Here is a 21,174-nt window from a genome sequence, read left to right as displayed (position 1 = left end):
ACAACCTTTCCCCACACCCCGCTATCCCGATCCCCGCCCCCCAAATATACTCCCCCCCCGTCCACCGATCCGGACACCATCGAGCCGTAAGGGGAGGACCAGGGAGAGGGAGGAGGGGAGGAGGGGAGCATGGAGAGGGAGGAGGGGGAGGAGGGGAGCACGGAGAGGGAGGAGGAGGAGGAGGGGAGGGGAGGAGAGGGAGGAGGGGAGAAGTGGAGGGGAGGAGGCAGAGGAGGGGAGGGGGAGAGGGGAGAGAGAGGAGGGGGAGCAGGGAGAGGGAGGAGGAGGAGGAGGTGGAAGGGTAAGGGGAGGAACAGGGAGAGGGAGGAAGGGGAGAAGGGGAGGAGTGAAGGCCCAGGCTGAGGCCCAGCAGCTCCTCTGACAGAGAACCCCCCCCCCCTACTGTGGGCCCCAGCAGGTGCCCCAGGAGCCAACTCAAGGACACCTCCAGGGAAGCGGATGACAGCTTTCCAGGTCAGAGCTCTCTCACAGCGCCAGGCTGGAAATTGGCCTCACAGAAACGGGGGCTCGTGGTGGCCGTGCAGCCATGGCTCATGGTGGCCGAGGCCGGGGGCCTGGAAGGCACAGGGACCTGCCGGCATCCCAGGAAGTCAAGGCCCTGGCAGGGTTGTCCTAAGGAGGCAGCAGGTGGGACGAGCGGTCCCTGCGGAGAAGCCACGCCCACTCTGGGGAGGCCGAGGGGGGGGGGGGCCCCGGGGGGGGGGGGCGCCGCGGGGGGGGGCCCCCCCCCAGTCGCTGGGAGTGGGTCTGACCCCTGTCGCCCCGTCCTGGGCGCCCCCTGGGACATTCGTGAGCTTGAGGCTGAGCTGGGCCTGCTCCGGGCCATACTCTCAGGCGGCAGCGGCCTCCTCCGCTCTGGGGGGTGGTCAGCGGGCAGGGGGTGAGACAGGCGGGTCGGGGATGCCCAGTCACCCCCAACTGACCCCACCGCACCGGGTGCTGAAGCAGACGGTGTGCCGATGCTGCCGCACAAACGACTGGGGGCTCAGAACCACAGAACTAGTCCGTGCTCGCACAGTCTGGGGGCCACAGTCCCCACTCACGGTGCGCAGGGCCGCCGTCCCTCGAAGGCCCCGGGGAGGACCTTTCCTGCCCCCGGGCCGTGTCGCTCTGACAAGCTTCCCTCTTCCCACAAGGACACCAGTCGGGGTGGACTGCGGGCCCACCCTGACCCAACGCGGCGTCTTCTTAACTTGATTCCGTCCGCGGAGACCCGGCCTCCAGATCGGGTCCCATTCGCGGGTTCCCAGCGGACGCAGTTTGGTGCAACGTGGCTCGACCCCCTGACGTGACCCCTGCTCCCCACAGGAGGAGAGCCCGCGGCGCTGCCCACCCCCGGCTCACACTCAGGGTCGGCCGAAGAGTCCCGTCTGGGCCCCCTTTCGGCCGGCACCGCCGGAGGCTCTGGGGACACGGTGGCAGCAGATGGCAGGCTGGCCCTCCGGGAAGGTAGCGGCATCCCCGGCCTCCCGCCCCCACTTGTGCGGTAGGAAAAGCCAGCAGCGGCCACCCGGTGGATGGAGGGCCTGTGGAGGAGCTTCAGGTGGCTCAGGAAGGCTTCTTTGCGCGGGGGGCACCGGAGCAGAGCCCGAGGGTCAGGAGGGGGACCCCGTGGGGGGCAGAAGCCTGAGCCAGAGACACGGGGACACAGGCAGGGCTGGTGTGGCTGTGCAGAGGGCATGGGCGCAGGACAGGGCAGGGGGCGCGGGACGCGGGACCTCACGGCAGTGACAAGGTTCTACGGGACGCTGGGACGGGGTGGGGAGGCTTGGAAGCAGGGCTCGGAAACTAGTCCTGGAGAGAGGTGAGGGCTTGCAAACGGAGCCGCCGTCTCTCCCGTGCCAACGCCCAGCTGTTTCTTGGCTTTTGGGCTCGTAGAGCGGGGGCTGCAGCCCGCTGCCCGCCGCCGTGTCCCGGCCGTCCACGCCCATCCCTCTGCGGCCGGGAGGGGACCCCTGGAGGAGGCCGCGCACGCCCTTGTTCCAGAGCCGGTGAGCGGGCCCCACACACCCACCGCCGCCCGACAGATCCTGCGATGTTTCCCAGGCAACTGCTTCAATCTGGCCCGTCTACCAGGCACTCCGCACGCCCACGGATGCCTCTGCCTGGCTGCGGGCAGGCTTGCCAGCCTGGCACACGCCAGCCGGCAGGTGTGGTCCAGCGGAGCCCGGTGCCTGGCTTCGTCAGAGGGCCGAACTCTGGGGAGGAGGTGGCCCGGCATTCCGGGCCGTCCTCACCTGGAGAGCAGGCACGGCCGGGGCGCCCTGAGCGGGAGCCCTGCTGTCCTGTCACGTGGCAAGGGAGGCGGCGGCCCCGCCGTGAACACGCGCCACCCACAGCCAGCGTCACCTAGAAGGCCGCTCCGCTTTCCAGGGCTCTCCAGGTCGTGCCCGCCTGCTTCGGCCCCTGTTCCGCCTGTGTGTGCCGTCCTGACCCCATTTGCACGGTGGCCCGCGGGCAGAACCGGCCCCCCCAAAGTCCAAGGAGGGGGCGGGGGGCTTAGACCGCCCCAGCTTGTTCCGGGCCAGGATGTGGCTAGAGGCCTCGCGGGGCTCAAGCCCTGCCTCGGAGCAGGGTCTGATTGGGAACCTCGGCTGGGCTCCCAGGGACATCGGCACCTGTGGGAGGTCGGTCTCGCTCCCCCAGAGGGAGCGAGGAACCCGCACCCACCTGGCTCTGAGAGCACCAGGAGCCGAGACCTGTGCTCCCTGGTGGTGGAAGGTGGCGGGAGCGAGGGGCCCCTGACCGCCCGGCCGCACATGTCCCACGCTGGACCCGGCACCCGGGAGGGGGTGGCACCGGCCCATCACGCACATGCCAGCACTGCCCTGCGGACAGAGCCGGGGAGAGCTTGGAGTGGGCTGCTGGCTGCGGGCTCCCGCACCCCTGCCCTGCACTTGCTGCTTTGCCCGAGGGGGCCTCTTCTCGCAGAGACGGTCTCCGTAGACACGAATTTGGCTCGTACGGAACTTGTCTCTGCAGGGCGGGCATCTGTCACAATCAGAAATGATCTTCCAGTGAAGCTCCACTCGCTGCCTGTCACCGCGGCGGGCGGCCCAGAAAACGTGAGCCTTCGATCAAGTTCAACGTCCGACCTTCTCCTGTCCCACACCGGCGCTGCGTCAGGGGACCTGGCGCTTCCACTCCCCGTGCAAAAGGTCCCTGTGCGGGCAGGGGCAGCGGGGCAGCTGTCTGTCAGGCAGGCGGTGGCAGAGAGGGGGAGGGGCGGGGCTTCCTGACAGGCGCCAGCACCTGCCCCCCGCCTGGCGGGTCACCCCAGCTCCGTTGTCCGGGGAAGCGTCCCAGGCTGTAGGCGCGGGGGGGGGGGGGGGGGGGGAGGGGGGGAGTTGATCCCCGGGAGCCGGATGAAACCAGGGAGGAGGAGCCCCCAGGAGGACGAGTTGTACACGGTGCTCTGGCTCCCGGAGGGCCTCTGCTCCCCAGGCGGCGCCGGCCTGGCCTGGGGACCCGGGCTTCTCCCTTGGCAGCCAAGGGCAAGCAAGGCCCCCTGGGCTGGAGAACGGGTGCCCCCCCCCTTCTGGGCCCTAGGCCACAGCCAGGCTCTGTCAGGCCCTGACTCTTTCCCTGGGCTCGCGGTCACCGGGTCACCTGCCCTCACCGGGGGCACCAGTCCTCACCGGGGCACGACTGCCCTCACCAGGGGACACCTGCCCTAACCACGGGGTCACCTGTCCTCACCGGAGACACCTGCCCTCACCGGGGGGTCACCTACCTTCAGGCCAGGGCAGTAGTCTCCCTGCCAATGCCTTGCTCTGCCTTTCTTGGTCAGGAGCCCAGGCCGTGTGAGGTCTACAGAGGAAGGCACTGGAAGGGGCAGGAATAGTTGGGACACTGAACCACGGCGCTCAGCTCCCGGAGAGAAGTCGGCGCCTTCCTCTGCCTCAGGCGTGGCGCTGGCCCTCCCGCGTGTCCCCGTGGCCCGGACCGCAGAAGTGCTGGTGTTTCCATCAAAGGCTTCAAGGCTGTGGAGGCTGGAGCCGGGCGCGTGGGAACCCCTGACATGAGCCACTGGGCAGTCCCGGGGCTGCCAGGCTCCTGCGGCCTGCATGCCTGGGGTCCGTCTGGGCTTCCCTACCCTGGGAGCAGGCCCCGCGGTAGGTCGCCTCCTCTAGGGACTCCCGGGACCCCCTGCTTGCAGCTCTGCTGGCTTATGCACGTGGGGTCTGTTTTCCATCGGTGGGCAGGCTCTGGGGGTGAGGACCCTGCCTCGTTCCCCCCGGGGGGCGTTAGTATCTACGACAGTCCCCGACACAGGTAGACATTCAGGGAGCATTGGCGAACAGGCCCGTTCCCCCCCCCCATCCCCCCGGTGAAGGTCTGTCCTGGCAGCTGGATGAAGGGTGACCTTGACCTCGGGATGGGGGGGCCTTGGGACTGGAGTGTGCAGTGAGGGGGGGGTGCCCAAGACCTGGACTTGGCGGAGGGCAGGACCGTGACGCGCAGAGGGGCCAGGGTGAGGAGGGTTGGAACTGGGCCGTGGGAGCCCTGAGGAAGGGGGTGCAAGAGCAGAGCCCCAAAGCCGCCGGGGTCCCAGCGCCTCAAGTGACATCTACGTATCCACGGAGGGGAGCTTCCGGCCCCCCGGCTCCCTGTGCACTCCAGCCTGGTCTTGGGGCCCACGGGGCACAGGGCTCCGCAGGAGCAGCAGCAGCGGAGGGTGCCTGGACGTTTGCTGCCACCAAGTGGTGGGCTGGGGGCTCGCCGGCGAGAGCCCCCCCACCCCACCCCCCGCCAGAGTCTCCGGGAGCCCCCACAGGCCCTCCCCTAGAGGCCCCCCTCCCCGCCTTGGCTGGCCACCTGGACCTTGTTGCCTCACTTTCCCCCCCCTTAATTAAAAAAAAAAAACCAGGTTCCTCCCTTTATTAGGAAAACTCGATGGTCCTGAGGAGGCTAGTCCCTTTCTCCGCCTGGACTGAGAGGGAAGCTGAGGGTCCCAGCTGACTCCTGCGGTGGGAGGTGGGAGAGCCAGGGCCGGCCCAGGCGATGGGGCAGGTGGGCTTTAACTGAGGGTGGCTGCCGGGGGCGGATGCGGAGGGCCCCCTGGCCTGACTTCATGTACAGTTTCTCCTCCCAAACCTCTGCAGACCCCAAACCTACCGGGGGGCAGCGCGAGATGGGTCCCCCCACGTCCCTCTGCAGCTGGAAATCAGTTCCCTCAGTCCCACCTCTGGTTAGGGGAGGGACCCCTGGCCTCAGTCTCCCCAAATGTTGAGGTCAGAACTCCTTCCTCCCTGACGGTGTCCCAAAGGCGAGGCTGCCTCGGGGCCGCGAGGAGCAGGCTGTGGGGTGCGCTGGGGTGGGTGCAAAGCGCGGCTCCCAGCGCGCACAAGGGCGGGTGGGGTCAGGTCGAGGAGGGGGCCCGGGTCCACGGCGCCCAGGCGGGAGATTGGCGCCCGGGACCATTGGCCCGGGCCCTGTCCCCGCAGGGAGGGGGCGGGGAGCCCTGCGGGGGCCGGGGGCGGGGCCTGTCTCGGGGGCGGGGTCCGCGGCGGGCCGCCCACTTCCGCCGGACGCGCGGCTCGAGACGAATGGAGGCGGCGCGGAGGCCGCGGTTGGGGCTGCGCCGCCGGAGGCCGTCCTCGGGGGGCGGGTGAGGCCGGGGGCCGCGGGACGGGGGAAGGGGGCGCGGGGCGCTGGGGGCAGGCCCGTGTGTGCTTCCCAGAACCCGGCTCGCTCCGCCCCCTCGAAGTTGTCACCCTCCCCCGCGCCCCCCTCCCCCCCAGCCCTCCCTGCCCACGCCAGCCCCCTCCCCCGCGGGACGCACGCTCACTAGGTCTCCCCGCTCCAGCCCCACCCCCCCCCCCCGCCGAGGTCCTCCCGCTCCCACCCGCCCTCCCCGAGCCCCCTCCCTACGGGCCCCCTGCGGAGCGCCCCCCACTGAGGTCTCTCTGCTCGCTCAGTGGCCGCGCGGGGCCCCTCCCGGAGGACGGAGGCGAGTGCGCGCGGCCGTGGGCGGAGCTGCTGCGCGCTGCGAGAGCGGATCTGAACCCCGACGGAGAGCTGCCGCCGCTGCCCGCCTTCCCCGACCCGGTGCGTCGGGGGGACCCCCGGGGTGGCCGTGTGTGTGTCCCTGGCCCCGGAGGCGCCCAGGCACCAATGACGCGGCCCGTCGACCCCATTTGGCAGGAATCTGGACGCGGTCCCGAGCGTGCCGCGTCCCCCGAGGTGTTCACCGTGGGACCCCACACCTTTTCCTGGACGCCCTTCCCGCCGGCCCCGAGCGGAGGCGGGGGCTCAGGCCGTTGCTACAAGCTGCTCCTTGGGGCCGGGGGGCGCCCGGGGTCCCCCGCCCGGTCCCCGCAGCGATGTCTGGGGCCTGAGCCCCGCGGGACCCCCGGCGCCCGGGAGCGACCGTGGGAGGCGGCGCCGACCCTGCGGACCTGCCCCATGTGCCAGACCGACTTCGCCCCCGGGTGAGTGCGCCCCGCCCTCGGCCTCCCTCCGCCTCTGCGGACCCCAGCCCTGTTTGGAAACCACAGCGGGCTTTAGGGGGTTCAGGGTGCCCGAGCTCAGTTGTGGGCCCTTCAAACAGTAGTTCGTGCGGGCGGAGTGCGCGGCGCGCAGGGACTGCACGCCTCGGGAGACGGGCAGGTCTGGGGGTCCGCCGGCCCTCTCCTCCCTGGAGAGGATGCCACGACCCGGGGGGGGGGGCACCGAACCTCTTCCCCCGCCTCTAAGCCGGTCCACCCTGACACAGGGTCCCTGTGGTGACTGCCAGACTGTGGGGTCACCAAGCAGTTTCCTGTGTACATAGTTCACCGGTACCTTCCCAGTGGTAGGTTGGAGGTTTTAAAAATGACTTTTTGTGCGTAGAGGTGTTTTGTTCTTTAAAAACTCGATGTATATCTTTTTTTTTTAAGTAAGGGGAGTGCCTCCAATTTTGTTAAGATATTAATCTCCAGACGCCCAGCTCGTGGGCCATGTGTCACACAGCTCAGGACACAGACGTGGGGGTCACAGGGGTCAGGATTATCAAAAGGATCCCGGTCAAGTGAAGTGAATGGACAGCAGGTTCAGTAAGCGGACCAGCGCTGGACCTCGCGTGGCTGGGAGAACGGTGTCCTTAAGTCGCGGGTCACGTCCCTGGTCCCCGGAAGCAAAAACAGCCCAGGACGGTGAAGACAATGGAGCCGCTGACGACAGAGCAAACACCAGCAAACCTTACGAAAATCAGCAGCGCGGAGCCCGCACGGGAAGGCCTTTAGACAGAGAGACGACGTCCCGTCTGTGCTCAGCTGTCTGGGCTTCTCCAGGCTGCGCTTTGTATCACAACAAGCCTTTGAGAGCCTGGTGTTGGGGGGTGGGCCCGGCACCCCTGTGCTCATCGCCTCGCGGAGCCCACAGGTCGGGCGAGGCAGTGGGTGAGGCCCCGGCAGGGGAAGCCACCTGCCGGGCATGGAGAAGGGAGCCCGGTGGCCCACAGGAGGTTCCCTGGCTGTCGTGTGAGCGCCAGGTCTGCACAGTGTCTGCAGACCCAGCCTTTCGCCGTCCTGCCTGCCTCTTGCCAGGACCGGTGTTTGGGGCTCGCTTGCCCGTTCTGACAAAGCAGTGAGCACCTTTAAACCGGGGGTCCTCCTGATTTCCTGACTCATCCCTATCCACAGAAACCCAGGGGCCGTTGGTACCTTCGGGAGCCCCGGAGGGAAATGGTTTTCTGGAGAGCTGATGCGGTCGGGGTGCCCCAACCGGTCTCCTGTTCTGGGGGGTTCTTTTTGTCCTTGGCATGCTGGCATTTGTGCACAGTCTAAAAAACAGACTTCCAGCGACGGAGACGTTACGGAAAAGTTCTAGTTTCGGGTTTTGTAAGCAGTCGAAGGAAGACTTGGGAGTGCGCCTCATTTTTCCCAAAGTAGGTGTCGGCGCGTTTGGGCTCACGTCTCCGCGCATCGGAAACGCCGTGGCACGTTCTTCCACTTGACGAGGGAGAGGGTCCGTGGGCCAGAGCACACCCCTCAGGTTGTGGCTGTGACTGGGGACAACAGACATCCCGGGTCCCTGCAAGCGAAGGCTCACGTCCTTTGTGGGATGTTCGGGGCAAGGAGACAGACTGGGCCTTGGGAGGGCCCGGGTTAGCAGGTGGACACGGTAATCGAACTGTCAAATTGTCTGGTGATGTTTCTAGAAAAGCGTGGGCTTTTAGTAATTTCTGGGAATTTTTTAAATGTTAATTTTTAAAAAGTAAACTCTACACCCAACGTGGGGGTCGAACTCATGATCCCCGACGCCAAGAGTCACACACTCTTTTGGCCCAACCAGCCAGGCGCCCCACTTGGGAACTTCTCCCCCGGAAACCAAAGTCACGCATTGCTCTCCGTGTTCGTCCCCGGGGGGGGGGGGGAGGGGACACAGACGCCCATAGCGATTCTGGCGGAGTATGTGCCTCGGGGAGACGGCGCATGAGGACAAACTCGCCGATCTTCTCAAAGCCTTAGCGTTTTCCAGGTCACTCGGGGCACTGCTTTATTCTTCAGTGTGACAGACGACCACGTACTGGGCTCGCCAGACTGGGTGTGAGCCCCGTGCCCTGAAGATGTGCCTGTTGCCACGCCCGGTGCCCCATGTACTTTCTGATGCCCGTGAGTCTCACACACACACACGGTTGGGAAAACAGGCTCCCATGGGCCAGCTGCCATGAAGACGTGGAAACCGGAAGCTGAGCTGTGTCCCCTGTGCTCCACGAGAGCCTGGCTTGTTGGCGTCTCGCAGCTCCGAGGCCCCTCAAGCTGCCAGACACGGAGCCCCCTCCGTTTGAGTCGGAAGCCAGCGGAGGATCTTGGGCTGAGTCTCCTCTCGTGCCGCCGGGCCAGCTGTCCACGCACTGGGTTCCCATGTGACAGCGAGGCAGGCCTGTCTTGGGACAAGCTGCCGCAGCGACTCTGTAGACCGGGTCTGGCCGAGACAGAGCTCTTTTACCAGGGGGAGGTCCGAAGGGGCCCAGAGGGTACCTCCCGGACAGGGTGGCCTGGTGCAGACCTTAGAATCTTCTGGGAGCCTCGGAGAGAGCCCGCAGGGGCCCCAGGGACTTCAGAGCACATCGGGCCGCCTACAGGGTCTGAGAGGGCGCCGACGGCCACCAGAACGGGCATGGGCTCCCCGAGCCACAGGGTGAGAGCGGTGCTGTGGCCCTCAGGGCCTCGCGGTGATGCCCCGGGTAAGGGCCTTTCCCCTCTGGCCGGAGAACTTGGCCAGCTGACCAGGATGGCCCCAGATGTGGGCAGGGGAAAGGTCCCATCTTGGGCGGTCTCAGAGGAGAGAAGCCATCCGGGCAAATCCCCTCAGAGGCCATGTCCCGCAGGCGTCTCCAGAGGTCCCGACAGGACTCAGGACGTATGAGGCGGCTGTTCTGTCAGCCACTGATGGAGACCCGGGGAGCCCCGGTGGGGAGAGCTGTCGTTGGGGGCAGGACCCATGTCTTCTACTCTAAGGTGCAGGTGGGGCCTCGTCCGCCGTGACACATGCCCGGGCTGGGGCAGAGGTTGTGGGTGACATTCGAGTCCCAATGTGAAAGGGGTCGTTATCCAGGCTGCCGAGCCCAGGGAGACGGAGGAGGCTGGGCCCGTCCAGAGCATGAGCAGGGCTGGACGAGGGGGGCCTGGTCCGGGGGTGGCCGATAGCAGGGGGCCCAGGAGCTGTGGGCCGGCCAGCCACCGGGTAAGGTAGACCCCACGCTGCGGTGGGCACGGGAGCCTTGCTGCTTGCAGTCGGGGGGCTCAGCCCTCTGGGGGTGTGGGCACGAGGAAGGAAGATCGTGAGGCCTGACGGAGGAGCTGCTGACCCGTTCTCGCGCCGCTGATGGTCTCTGCCGATCCCCTTTCCTGGGGACGGGCTTTCAGGCCCCAGCCCCAGCAGCTGGCTGGGAGCCGTGAGGTTCTCAAGCCGAGTCGGGGCCGGAATCCCCTGGGGGGTTCGTTCAGACACAGGGTGCCCCAGCCCCCCCCCCACAGCCTCAGAGGCAGGAGTCTGCGTGAGCCTCGAGAACGTGTCTGACGGACACGTGGCAGGTGCACTGAGCGCCTGGGCCCAGAGAAACCTCCCCGAGGGACAGGATTGGGGAAGGGCCTTTTCTGGTTGGTGCCCCCCCCCCGCCCCCGGACCTTCCCCTGGGGTTCTGACCAGCTGTGGAGACTGGGTTTCTCTCTGGCTGACCTTCGCTGTGCTCGTCAGCAGAGGGAAGGGCGGGAACGTGTGTGCTGGGCGCCCTTCCCTCTGTGCGAGTGACCATCTCCCTGTCGCAGGCTGGCCCGGCTGGACATCGACAACCACCTCGCTCAGTGCCTGGAGGAGAGCGCAGAGGACGTGGTGTGGTGACTGACGTGCGTGAGCCCCGCGGGCACGGAGGCCCCGACTCCACCCACCAGAACCGTTTTGGAAGCTGCCTGTTAAAAAACGTGTCCGTGTGGACAGCTGGCGTCGTAGGTGGTTCGTCTTGAGGCCGAAACCCAGGATCCTTTCTGGCTTTCGGGAAGCGGGGTGCTTTCCTGTAGTCAGAAATGGGCAGAGCCCCTTGGCGGGCGGACCCCGGCCCGCGCAGATGAGCGGAGACTCTCGCGAGCAAACTAGGCGTCTGTCCCAAAGTCGGCCACGTCAACAGACAGGTGGACAGGCGGGGGGCAGTGCATTCTCCCACCTCCACGGACTCTGCTCGCACCGTGTTTTCATTCCCCGGATGAACTCGTTCCTCGCATGGCGCAGACTGCTACGGGGTGAAGAGAATCACTGTGAGGCACCCCGGACCTCGCCGACGGGCAGCGTCTCCTCCAGTGGGGAACTTCAGGGCAGGGAACGGGCCGGGCGCCACCGGCAGTGGGCAGGCCGGTCTGCCGGAACATTCCGCACCAGCCCTGTGTTCGGGCTTCCAGGGCAAGTGGAAAATGGGGCACGAGACCGTATAGGTAGTTTTCCTTCCGGTGCTGGTGGCCCACGGGCTCTGGTGACCTCTTCGTCCCCACCACAGCCACGTGGCTGTAGAGCGCCGGCAGCGGGAAGCGGGTCACACCAGCCACGGAAGGACCACGGGGGGACCGGGTGACAGACGCCGCTCTGAAAAGACTACCTGGGACAGGACTCCAACCGGGGGAGCTTCTGGGAAAGGCAACACCACGGAGATGGGAAGAAGACCACTGGTGGCCAGAGGATGGGGGAGGGGCACGAATCGGGAGCCCGGGGGGCTCTCGGGGCCGAAGCTACTTTGCATGAGCTGAAGTGGCAGATACGTGTCCTGAAACGTTCTGTGCAAACCCGCGTGCTGCCCAGCACCGAGACGTTCACGTGGCACCCTGGAGACGATGCCGCGTCCCTGCAGCCTCTCGGAGGGGGAGGGGGACCACGAGGGCGGGGGGTGCGCGGGGGGGCTCTGCAGCTGCCCCGCCATTTTCACGTGAACCTGAAACTGCTCTAAATAAAGCCTGTTTTTTAAAAAACTGCTGCTTCCTAGAAACATCCACCGTTGACGAAAATAAGCGCAAGTGTGTTCGCTACGGCCTGTGCTCGAGGGGCAGAGTCCGGACGGCCTGGGCCCGAGGGCGGCAGCATCGTCTGCAGGAGGCAGGCGGCCAGCCGCACGGCTCGTAACCGCACAGACCACACAGGACAGCGCGGTGGCTCTGGTTTCCTCGGGCCAACAGAAGGACGCGCGCCGTACGGGGCCCAGAGCCGTTGGCAAATGTCGGGATGGCTGTCTCCGACCCCCCCTTCGATCTGTCCTGCACCTTAATTTACACTTTGGCCACAAGCGGGACGCTGCACACGTCCACACGTGAGCGGCCACGCTGATAACTGGGAAGCTGGTGGCACCGCGGCAGGGAAATATGTGCTGCAAATGGGGACAGATCCGGGGCCCCTGCAGACGCTGTCCTTGTACCCACTGTGGCAAATGGCCCCCATCAGGACGAAGGGGGCTCTCAGGGGACGTCATCCCTTTCCTGGGCGCGCTGGGGGTCTCACCCTCCCCAGGTGACATCCGCTCATCCCCGGGCGCTGCTCACCAGTCAAGAGTGACCGCGTGGCCCTCCGACAGGAGCCGTGCTACTGGACGTCACCACCGGCTGTGACACTGAGACCCCGAAGTTGGCTCCCGCATCTGCTCTGCGGTCCTGAATTTCGGTCTTCGGAGGCAACACTTCCGGGTTGCGGTTGAGGTGCTGGTTGGGGCAAGTGTCCGTGTCGTGTCAAGGCTGCTCTGCAACCGGGGTGGGAGGGTCCAGAGGCCACGGGCGGCCGGGGGCTGTGGGTCGGTGGTGCCTCGCCCTGAGCACGCGAGTCGGCTCATCTGCCGGAGTCAGGGCAGGACGGGGGCACTGCCACGCAGGCGGCCCCTCGTTTCCACTTTTCCTACCACCATCTCCCGCCCCAAACCCCCAGCCGCAGGCGGGGTGCGGAGGCGAGCCCTGGTGCGCGGGGATGCGGTGCGTGTGGTGACGGAGCACAAGTGGGCAGAGGGACACTCGGTGTGTCCGGCGGGTGGAAGACGAGCCCTCCCACGCCCTGCCCGGGGCTCGAGCCACAAGGAGCGTGTTAGAGGCGGCTCACCTCCTTTTAGAAAACCTTCAGTTTGGCATTCATCCGAGGAGGAGGGTGATGGGCGCGTGCCACCTGGGCAGGTTATGGGGGCAGGAGGCGGGCTGTGTCAGGAGCGAGCGTGTGGGTGTTCCAGACTTATTCCGTAAGCGGACGGCCACCCACACAGATCTGTTCAAACTTCCCAGTTCTGAGCATCATTATTACTGATACAAATAGTTTTTTAAAAATTTAATACGTAAGACATCACGTAGGCGCTGCTTAGTGTTTTCAGGAGTATTTTGTGCAAGTTTAGTTCGATTTTCTTCCTTTTCTGTGGTCTTCGGGAGCTTCGGGGAGCAGCGTTAGAATCTAGGATCCCGGCCCCTTGCCATCCAATGCCCCACTCTGGGTGAGGCGTGCCCTCTGCATCAGCCCGCACCGCTGTTCAAGCACCTACGTGTTAAGGGGCACATGGGGGGCTCAGCCGGTGAAGGGTCCGACTTCGGCTCAGGTCATGATCTAGCTGTTCCTGAGTTCAAGCCCCGTGTCGGGCTCTGTGCTGCCAGCATGGAACCCGCTTCGGATTCTGTGTCCCCCTCTCTCTGCCCCTCCCCCACTCGTTGTCTCTCAAAAACAAACATTAAAAACAAAAGTCAAACAAAATATGTGTTAAATCTCAGCGACAGGAACTTACCGAATCTAGCCTCCTGCAGGTGCACGGCCCCGCCCGCTGCGGCCCGCCCGTGTGATGTCACCTGCCAGGCCGGGCAGGCGCCCCTGGCGGGAAAAAAAGGCACCGAAGGCAGGCTTCGACATTATGGGCACATTTTATTCCTCAGGACGTTACAGGCTAACTCTCCTGGCGGAGCAGGTCAGTTCTGTTTCTGTGGAAAGTGTGCACCTTCGAAATCGTGGGGCAGTTTGTCCCTCGGACACGGTCACCGCGGCTCCTCCGCGGCGCAGGCACAAGAAGCAGGTTCCTCCAGCACGAAGCCGGCCGCGCGGGCCCAGACGCGAGACCGGTCCGCCCCGAGAAGCGCCGGCGGGACGCCCCCGTCCGCGGTCTCAGCGGCAAGCGTCCCTCCCTGGCCGCGCCCGGAGCCCCGCGCCCAGCCTGGCATGCATGCGCTGTGGTTAAGGATAGAGTGAAGGGGTCATTCACAGACGTGTCCATGACACAGAAGACGGCCTCACACGGACTCCTCGGTGGACAGCAGTAACGGGTTGATGTACTCAAAACCTTCAAACTCCGACTGGTCGATCCTCTTTATGACGTCCCTGGGTGCACAGAACCAGCGCGGGCTTGGGTCAGCCCCGCCCCCGCGGCAGGCCCCGCCCCCCCCCCCCGGGGGCCGGACCCCCCCCCCCCCCCCCTCACAGCCCCGCCCTCAGCCTGCGGCATCCCGCCCCCAGAAGGCCCCGCCCCGCCGCGGCTTCACCTCCTCAGGCCCCGCCCCCAGCGGAGAGCCTCCCAGCGCCCAACAGGCCCCGCCCCGGCCTTCCCCCTGCCTCGCCACGCCACCCTCCCGAGGCCTTACTCGTCGTCAGGGGTCAGTTGCACGGGCTCGCTGGTGAACTGGGTGTCAAAGTTGTCCAGACCGTACTCGTCGGTTATCTGGGGCTGGAACGGCGGGAGGGCCTGCTTCTTCTCCAACTGGGAAGGACAACGCGAGAGGTCAGAGCCGTGTACTGTGCGTCGTCTCCACCGGATTTGGGTTTTGGAAGGGACTTAAGTCACAGAATGGAATAGGAAGACGGGGTTTAAACACGTCCTGTATCTGAATGCCACTTTTCCATTCCCTTAAACACAAGATCTGGGAAAACGTATCTGAAGCCAGAAAAGTCCTGACCCAGTTAAAAAAATGCTGGCGGTACCTGGGACAGAGCCACGCTGGGCCCAGTGGTCCTGCCACTGAACCCGAAGGAGGCTGCTCTGGGGAGTTTTTCTGTTTCTTACATCTTGGAATCGTGGTCATAAAGGAGCAGGGACTTGGCAGGGACACCACTGCCCACGCCGGTGCCTGGTGAGTGCCCATCCCGCGAGGCCCTTCCTCGCCATAAAGCCATCGTTGACCTTCTGCCTTTCTAATCGCAGTGCTCACCAGGAAGGAAGCGGGACTCCTCAGGATCCAGACTCTGACTTCCAGCTCACCACTTATGGGGCTGGGACACACTTGTGCCACAGGGCAGAGACGAGTGTCCAGGACAGGTGCCATTCAGCAGCATGTCACGTGGGCGAGGGTGGGGAGGGCCTGCCGGCTCAGTCCCTCGGTCACACGCCCAGTTCCCTCCCCCCTCACCAGGTGTGTGCTGTGCACCTACCAGTGCTGGGCCAGGCACGTTCCCCAGAACACTGAGCCACAAGTGAGGGACGAGGGTCCCTGCTCCATGGATCTATCGCGTTGGGTCTCCTCCCTCCCACGTAGCCACACGTGGAGCCAGCCCTGTGCAGCCCCCACCCCTCAGCTCCCGGGGCCTGGAGGGCCCTTGGAAGGGCTGAGCCCGGGTCCTCCTGCGGGGGCCGCCACATGTCCCCGAGCCAGCCGTGGGACTGTCCAAGACCAACGTGACGGGGAGTTGTTCCGGGCACGGAATGTGACAAGCACGGGCCCCGCTTCAGCCAGTGAAGGACATGAGGGTGTCTCAGACGTGAGTCGTTGCCGGCAGCTGACCAACACGCACAGGGATGTGGCCAGCATGGCAGCCAGTCACAGGGCAGAGACGTGCGTCTTCTGTCACCCAGAGGATGCCAGGAGGGGCGCGTGGCAGAGAGAACGGCTGTCCCTGCAGCCAGAGCGGGTCACCGTGTCCAAACGCACGGGCTGCCATGGGGCTGTGCCTGGGGGGATTTTGCAGTTTCTCACCTTTGTGCAATTACCCAAATTCTTTGGTCAGGACGAAGTCTTTTCCCACAAAAGGTGGGAAGGGGGGCATTTCTTAAACTAGCTCCCGACCTTAGGTCTTGGCTGCTATAAGATTTAAACAGCAAGTCACGTCAGATCAAGGAGCGAGCGCACCTGGGTGCTCACCTGGGATCCTCTCCCCCCCCCCCGCCCCCCGCCCCCCGCCTCCCTCGGGCCCCCTTTCCTCAGTCAAAAGCAGGAGCAAGAACGGTGCACCTGGAGTGCCTCCCGGGGCGGCCGCTGATTGGCCGCACCGGGTGAGAGCAGAAGGAAGGTGCCGGAAGGGGCTCGCCGTGGCGGCCGGGTGGGTCTGTTCTGATGGGCTGAAGGAGGCGGACGGCCCTGCAGAGTGTGCCAGGGGCATCGAGGGGCTCAGTGCCGCCTGAGAGGAGGCTGCCTCTGGCGAAGCCGGGCAGGGGACCGCTGGGAGGGCAGCAGTGGGGGAGGGGAGAGGCACAGGCCCCGGAGGCCGGGTCCCGGAGGACTGGGCAGAAGGGAGGGGCAGGGCAGGGTCCAGCCGACCGCAGGGCTCCAGCCCCAGCCCCAGCCCGGCGGGAGGCTGGTGCTGCACGCCGTGGCGAGACGGGGCTCCGGCATCTCTGAGCGGGGCTTCTCTGGTCTCCACTGCTCCCTGTCTCCTCAGCTCTGGGCTATGACCCCCCAACAGCACGTGTGTGGAGCAGGGACTGGCCTGGGGGCCATGAGGCAGAGGGACTCTAGCACCCACTGCATCAAAATGCTTCTTCCCTCCACTATCTCATAGTCCTCTCGGCGAAAACGGCACCCCCTCAAGCCCTGCGGGGGCTCCGGGCCCTGGACCCCGTGTCCCTCTTCACGCAAAGCACGTGCTTCTGCTCCGGCAGATGTGCACCTGTAGCAACGGCGGCTGCCAGCCAGGCCGTCCCTCACTCGGTAGAGCCAAGGGCGGGCCCACTGGGGTCTGAATGTGGCTTATAAACATGGACTCTGATCATAAAAGACTAACCTCCTCACTTCATGTCCACGCCCCCGACCCTTTCCCTTCTGATCTTGGGAAAACCGTTAAGGCCTAGAGATGAGACCCAGGCCAACTGAGATAGGAAGGGGGCTTTCGGCAAGGGCGCACCGGTCAGAATGAGCAGATGCCACCTTCAGGGGATGTGGCATCAAAGGGCTCTCGCCGAGTCCGGACACCTGGCCGGAGCCCCAGGGCAGTGGGCGAGGTTTCCACAGAGGCCTTTCCTGTTTCTGGGGCTGCACTTCGTGGAACCTCTGCAGGGCGCGAGGGCACTGGGCACTGCCATAGCTTAGCCAGTTGGCACGTGGGCCATGGGCGGTCCCTCCAGGGGTTCTGTGGGTGCCTGGGTGGGGGGACAGGCCTGAAAGCAGAAAGGGGCCATCACTAACCCTAGCCTGGGGGCAGCTCGCTCCTCCAGTGTGTCCCGAGCTGTATGGATGATAGAGAGCAGCCAGAATCTAGATCTCCTCCCCACTGCTGCTGGAGTCATCAGAGGCAGTTCCTTTTTTCTTTCTTCAGCTTTCCTTTCTTAAGTAGGCTCTATGCCCAACGTGGGGCTTGAACTCACAACCCTGAGATCAAGAGTCGCATGCGCCACTGACTGAGCTGGCCAGGCGCCCCTCAAAGTCAGCTTCTTAGTTAAAAAGTGCGTGTGCTCTGAATATTGTTCTAAGTATTTGTCTAATAACCCCAAGGAAGGGGAGGCTGGATTCTGTCTTGAAAACAGCTCAGCCAGGGCCTCGACAGGGCAGCGTGTGGCAGGGCGGGCGACCAGGGTCTTGAGAATGGGGTTGGCCCTTCTCCCCACAAAGGCACAGATGACTGTCCTCTGGAAAGTGACAGTGACAGTGACCGGGTGGAGCGGACAAGAGCTTCTCCGTCCACAGGGCTGGGGGTCGTCCTCGGCGCTGGCCGCGGGGCCACTACAGCAGCCGGTGGGGGGGGGCACGACACTGCCCCAGAGAGGGGCTTTCACGTGATCTAGTTCAAGCTCAAGTTCAACATGTACTTAGTGAGCTAATCTCCTTTTCCTCAGAGGAGCATATTTTCAAGGTTATATTTCAGTAACTTGCAACCATCTATGTGTGTCAAAACAAAATTGGTTCAATTTCCCTTTAGCACCAGAAACCACGGCACGAAGGTCGGAAGGGCTTGCACACTTTGCTGTTAGCAGCAGCCCGGGACGGGAAGAAAGGCAGCTCTGGAAAACCAACTATGAAACCAGAGAAGATGCCCCTCGCTGGGCTGGCTCCCACCACTGGATTTCTGACCAGGCGGTGTGGTCACAGATCAAGGACATCCCCAAGGGGACCCGAGGCGGTATAGCGTGTGCTAGGGGACTCCCAGGCAGGACTTCTCCTAGGACCACCTGGGACCACCATCCCAGGGGCTTATCACGGCCCCACAGGGTCCCTGTCAATTATAGGTGAACAGGTGAGTTTCCAAATCACTTCCGGGGCCCAGACCCTCACGACGGCAGGAACCATGCCCTTCACCCCCATCCCTGCCTCGGGGGAGAGGTGGGGTGGGAACTGGGTCTTTTGTGCTTTACCAGGTCCCAGTCGATGCTGCGAAAGAATGCATGAGACTTGATATCGGAAAATCCAGTCTGTGGCCGGCAACCGAGCCTCTCTTTGGGGTCCTAGGGGTCAGAGATCAAATAAGGACATGTCAGCATTGAGCAAAGAAGCCCCAAGTCACAGCAAGAGAAAACCAGCTTTCCTTCCCTCCAGGATAGAAAGAGCTTCCTCCAATCATCTCCAGCCAATCTTAACCAGCCCGGTGATGAGCAGACATTCCCTTCACTAAAAATTCTACCCCTAACACCGGAGGCTTCGTTAAATTTCTCTTTGGCATAATTTCGCATTTCATGTTTCGGCAAGTGTGACTAAAAACTGATGATTCACGGGACAGAGGTCAAACAGGGAGGCAGAGATTCACACCCACCCCGAGGCGTCCCGCAGCTGACCCTGGAAACAAGTGCCCGCGGGGCCCCGGTCAGCCCAGGCGGCCACAGTGTACCTTGTTTAAAAATCCTTTCAAGACGTGGGAGGCTTTCACCGAGAGGAATCGGGGGATCCGGATGGGTTTCTCCAGGATTACTGCAACGATCGGGGCCCTGGTGAGGAGTCTGTGTCCCTCCCGACGCTCCCTACTGTGTTTGCTCTGCCCAGCTACCCGGGAGCTCCAAACCCTTTCTGAGCAAGAGTGTCCAGGGCGCTCTTAGGGCCCTGGCCCCTCCTCCCTCCATGCAGCAGGGCCTCTCACCCACAGAAGGTCCCTCACACCCACCATGTGCGCATAGTCACACGTGCCCAGGACCACACAGGAGCCAAGAGCGTGCTCACAAACGTGGGCGCCTCCACACACGACCGCCAGAGGGCGCCGTGGGGACCCTGTGTTCCTGGGCATCAGCATCCCGCAGGCAGGTGTTCTGCACTTCCGGATGGCCTTGGCCTGGACCCTAACGGTGGCCCCGCCCACCCAGGCCTCCAGGGCGCACACCTGGCAGGGGCAGGGAGGAGTCTGGGCTACAGGAGGGCAGGCTGTCTTTCCCGGTGGGGCTCTCACTTCCCACCCCAGCCTTTGCCTCCCTGAGAGCCAGTCTATGAGGACGTGGCTTCTGTAGCACTGCAGGGGCCAGCCCGGGACTCTTCCATCCATAGCCCCCCAAAAGAGGAAACACCTGCTCCGTGAGGTGGGGACAGACCCGCGCGCACAGTCTGAGGGCGGCACCTGAACCCTTGAGAGACGCCCGGTGGCCCACGCACCTTGAAAAAGGTAGTCCTCTGTGTTCATGTCGGGGTTGTCGGTGATGATGTCAAAGGGGGAGCGCCCGGCCATCATCTCAAACATCAGGACGCCCAGTGCCCACCAATCCACGCTGAACCCTGGAGGGATGGCAGAGGCCCGGCACACGGGCGGTCGGCAGGGGCACGGCTGCAGGATGGGTGTGCTCCAACCGCTGAGGGAGGCAGCCGAGTGGGGCGGTGTGCACGTCTCTGACCGGCGCTGTGACCCCTCTGCCCACCATCGTGGGGCCCTGGTCTTTTTCTTTCTTAACTGGTTGCAAAGCTGTTTTCACATCAGGACCATTAACTCTATACTCGGCACTTTGCTGGTTTTCCAGATCGTCGTTTGGCCTTTGAACCTGCTTGTGGCCCCTTCGACCACACAGACGCGTAAAACTGAGCACACCTGTTGGGCAGCCGTTCTTTTCGTCTTCCTTCGGTTCACCTGAGCTTGAAAAAACATCCCTTCTCTAAGCCTGCAAAAACTCAGGGGCACCTGGGTGGCTCAGTCGGTTAAACGTCCAACTCTTGAGTTCAGCTCAGGTCCTGATCTCACGGTTCGTGAGTTCAAGCCCTGCATAGGCCTCTGTGCCAACCGTGGGGAGCCTGCTTGGGATTCTCTCTCTCTCCCTCTCTCTTAAAAAAATAATAAACTTGAAAAAAAAACAAAACCCCGTTTTTCACATCTTTCTATATTCACTGTTTCAGTTAATCTGACAGGGTTAACAATTCTATTGCACAGGGCAGCGGGAGTGGGAGAGCCTGGCTTCAGTCGTGCCCTCAGCCCCTAGACTGTTTGGGACAGTCGCCCCCATCCCGTCCCGGGCCAGCTTCTAGACTCTCCAACCTGGCCTGCCCATCTACTGGCTGTCCTTCCCTGTCTGGCTACTCAGCCAGCCAGCCCTCATTTCCGGCAAAGAAACGTTTAAAAACACTTGATGACACGTTTGTGATGTGCTCCACTGCAAACACTAGGACACAAGGGTGTGGGGTGTGCACACATGTACAAAGCTGCATCACACATGTGAGCACACACACACACACACACACGTATCCGGGGCACACACACGAACACAGGCACGCGCACACACTGTAATCTCGTTTTCATTTCAAACCCAGAGAACGGAGAGGTGCAGACACGCTCTTCACGGTCTGCAGGGGCTGCAGGGCATTCTGGGTAACCTACAGCTGCTGGCTCGGTTTACAGCCGTGTCTCTCCCACTGACTGGGGGCAGGACACCAACTGGGGCTCCAGGCCTGGGGGCTCGTGGCTTCGTGTGGCTTTTCCTCCTTCCCAACCCCTTAGGGCTCCTCGACAAAAGGAACCCCACGCAGTGTCCTCCACCAGGGGACGCTTGAATGGACACCCGGGACACGTGGGAGCCACACAGGTTCACATAGGGCGGAGGCCAGCGGGTGACAGGAGGGAACAAAGTGAGGGCTGTGTGTTTTAGGTGTAATTTGGTCAATAAAACCGCTCTCCCCGGCTGCGGGGTCCGTGGTTAGGTCCCCCGGCAGCGTCAGCCCCAGCAGGTCAACCTGACCTTCTGCGTCGCGCCCGCATCCCCGAGGGGTCAGGGGTCCCTTACAGGGGTGGGGGGCTGTGCTCGTCCACACCCGCCTGCTGTGTGCCTGTGAGCAGCCCCGTCCCGCAGCCCCGCTCACCGTACTCCTCTCCCCGCAGGATCTCCGGGGCGATGTAATTCGGGGTCCCGCAGAACGTGCTGGTGGTGTCGCCAGGGCCCAGGCCTTCCTGCGGGGACACAGTCAGTTACCAGGAAGGAAGAAAAGCGTCTGGGGTCGGTTAGAGCAGGAGGCGCCTTGCCTGGGCCCCTTCGGGCTGCGGTGACCGGGCAGTCAGCACCTCCGACCCTGAGGGGCTGAGACGGCCACGGTGCTATGCTGACTGTGAATTCCGGGGGCAGGCGGGGTGGCCCTGGGG

At 64.1% G+C, this 21,174-nt stretch overlaps 2 protein-coding genes across 4 annotated transcripts in view; one reads left to right on the top strand and one right to left on the bottom strand.

Annotated features, from left to right (window-relative positions):
• The first annotated feature begins 1,777 nt into the window (after positions 1–1,777).
• On the top strand, positions 1,778–10,359 carry FAAP20 (FA core complex associated protein 20). Of its 3 annotated transcripts, none has more exons than XM_040458795.1 (7): positions 1,778–2,012; positions 3,004–3,179; positions 3,812–4,136; positions 5,127–5,255; positions 5,943–6,072; positions 6,169–6,455; positions 10,278–10,359. In XM_040458795.1, the coding sequence occupies exons 4-7, from the start codon at positions 5,248–5,250 to the stop codon at positions 10,348–10,350; spliced, it is 498 nt and encodes a 165-aa protein (XP_040314729.1). In that variant the 5' UTR covers positions 1,778–2,012; positions 3,004–3,179; positions 3,812–4,136; positions 5,127–5,247; the 3' UTR covers positions 10,351–10,359. The 3 variants fall into 3 exon arrangements, with proteins under 3 accessions (XP_040314729.1, XP_040314737.1, XP_040314743.1); XM_040458809.1 differs by lacking the exon at positions 1,778–2,012 and adding an exon at positions 2,327–2,404; XM_040458803.1 differs by lacking the exon at positions 1,778–2,012 and having other exon boundaries at positions 2,301–3,179.
• A 2,989-nt stretch (positions 10,360–13,348) lies between these two features.
• Positions 13,349–21,174, bottom strand: part of PRKCZ (protein kinase C zeta) — an 80,840-nt gene continuing 73,014 nt past the window's right edge. Inside the window, exons 10-15 of the mRNA XM_040458784.1 lie at positions 20,898–20,985; positions 19,212–19,331; positions 18,463–18,542; positions 17,993–18,082; positions 14,079–14,194; positions 13,349–13,818 (exon numbers count right to left, since the gene is read on the bottom strand). Of these exons, the coding sequence (XP_040314718.1) occupies positions 13,731–13,818; positions 14,079–14,194; positions 17,993–18,082; positions 18,463–18,542; positions 19,212–19,331; positions 20,898–20,985 (582 nt within the window). The 3' untranslated portion in view covers positions 13,349–13,730. The remainder of the gene's footprint in view (positions 13,819–14,078; positions 14,195–17,992; positions 18,083–18,462; positions 18,543–19,211; positions 19,332–20,897; positions 20,986–21,174) is intronic.

The sequence above is a fragment of the Herpailurus yagouaroundi genome, unplaced genomic scaffold (assembly GCF_014898765.1).
Source record: "Herpailurus yagouaroundi ecotype Mexico unplaced genomic scaffold, PumYag 77, whole genome shotgun sequence".
NCBI lineage: Eukaryota > Metazoa > Chordata > Mammalia > Carnivora > Felidae > Herpailurus > Herpailurus yagouaroundi.
Note: the sequence above shows the minus strand (reverse complement) of the source record. Positions and strands in the feature narration are given on the sequence as shown.

Coding starts and splice junctions, on each gene's coding strand:
- FAAP20 (XM_040458795.1), top strand. Junction 6,073..6,168: donor TGCCCGCCTTCCCCGACCCG/GTGCGTCGGGGG, acceptor CCCATTTGGCAG/GAATCTGGACGCGGTCCCGA. Junction 6,456..10,277: donor CAGACCGACTTCGCCCCCGG/GTGAGTGCGCCC, acceptor TCCCTGTCGCAG/GCTGGCCCGGCTGGACATCG.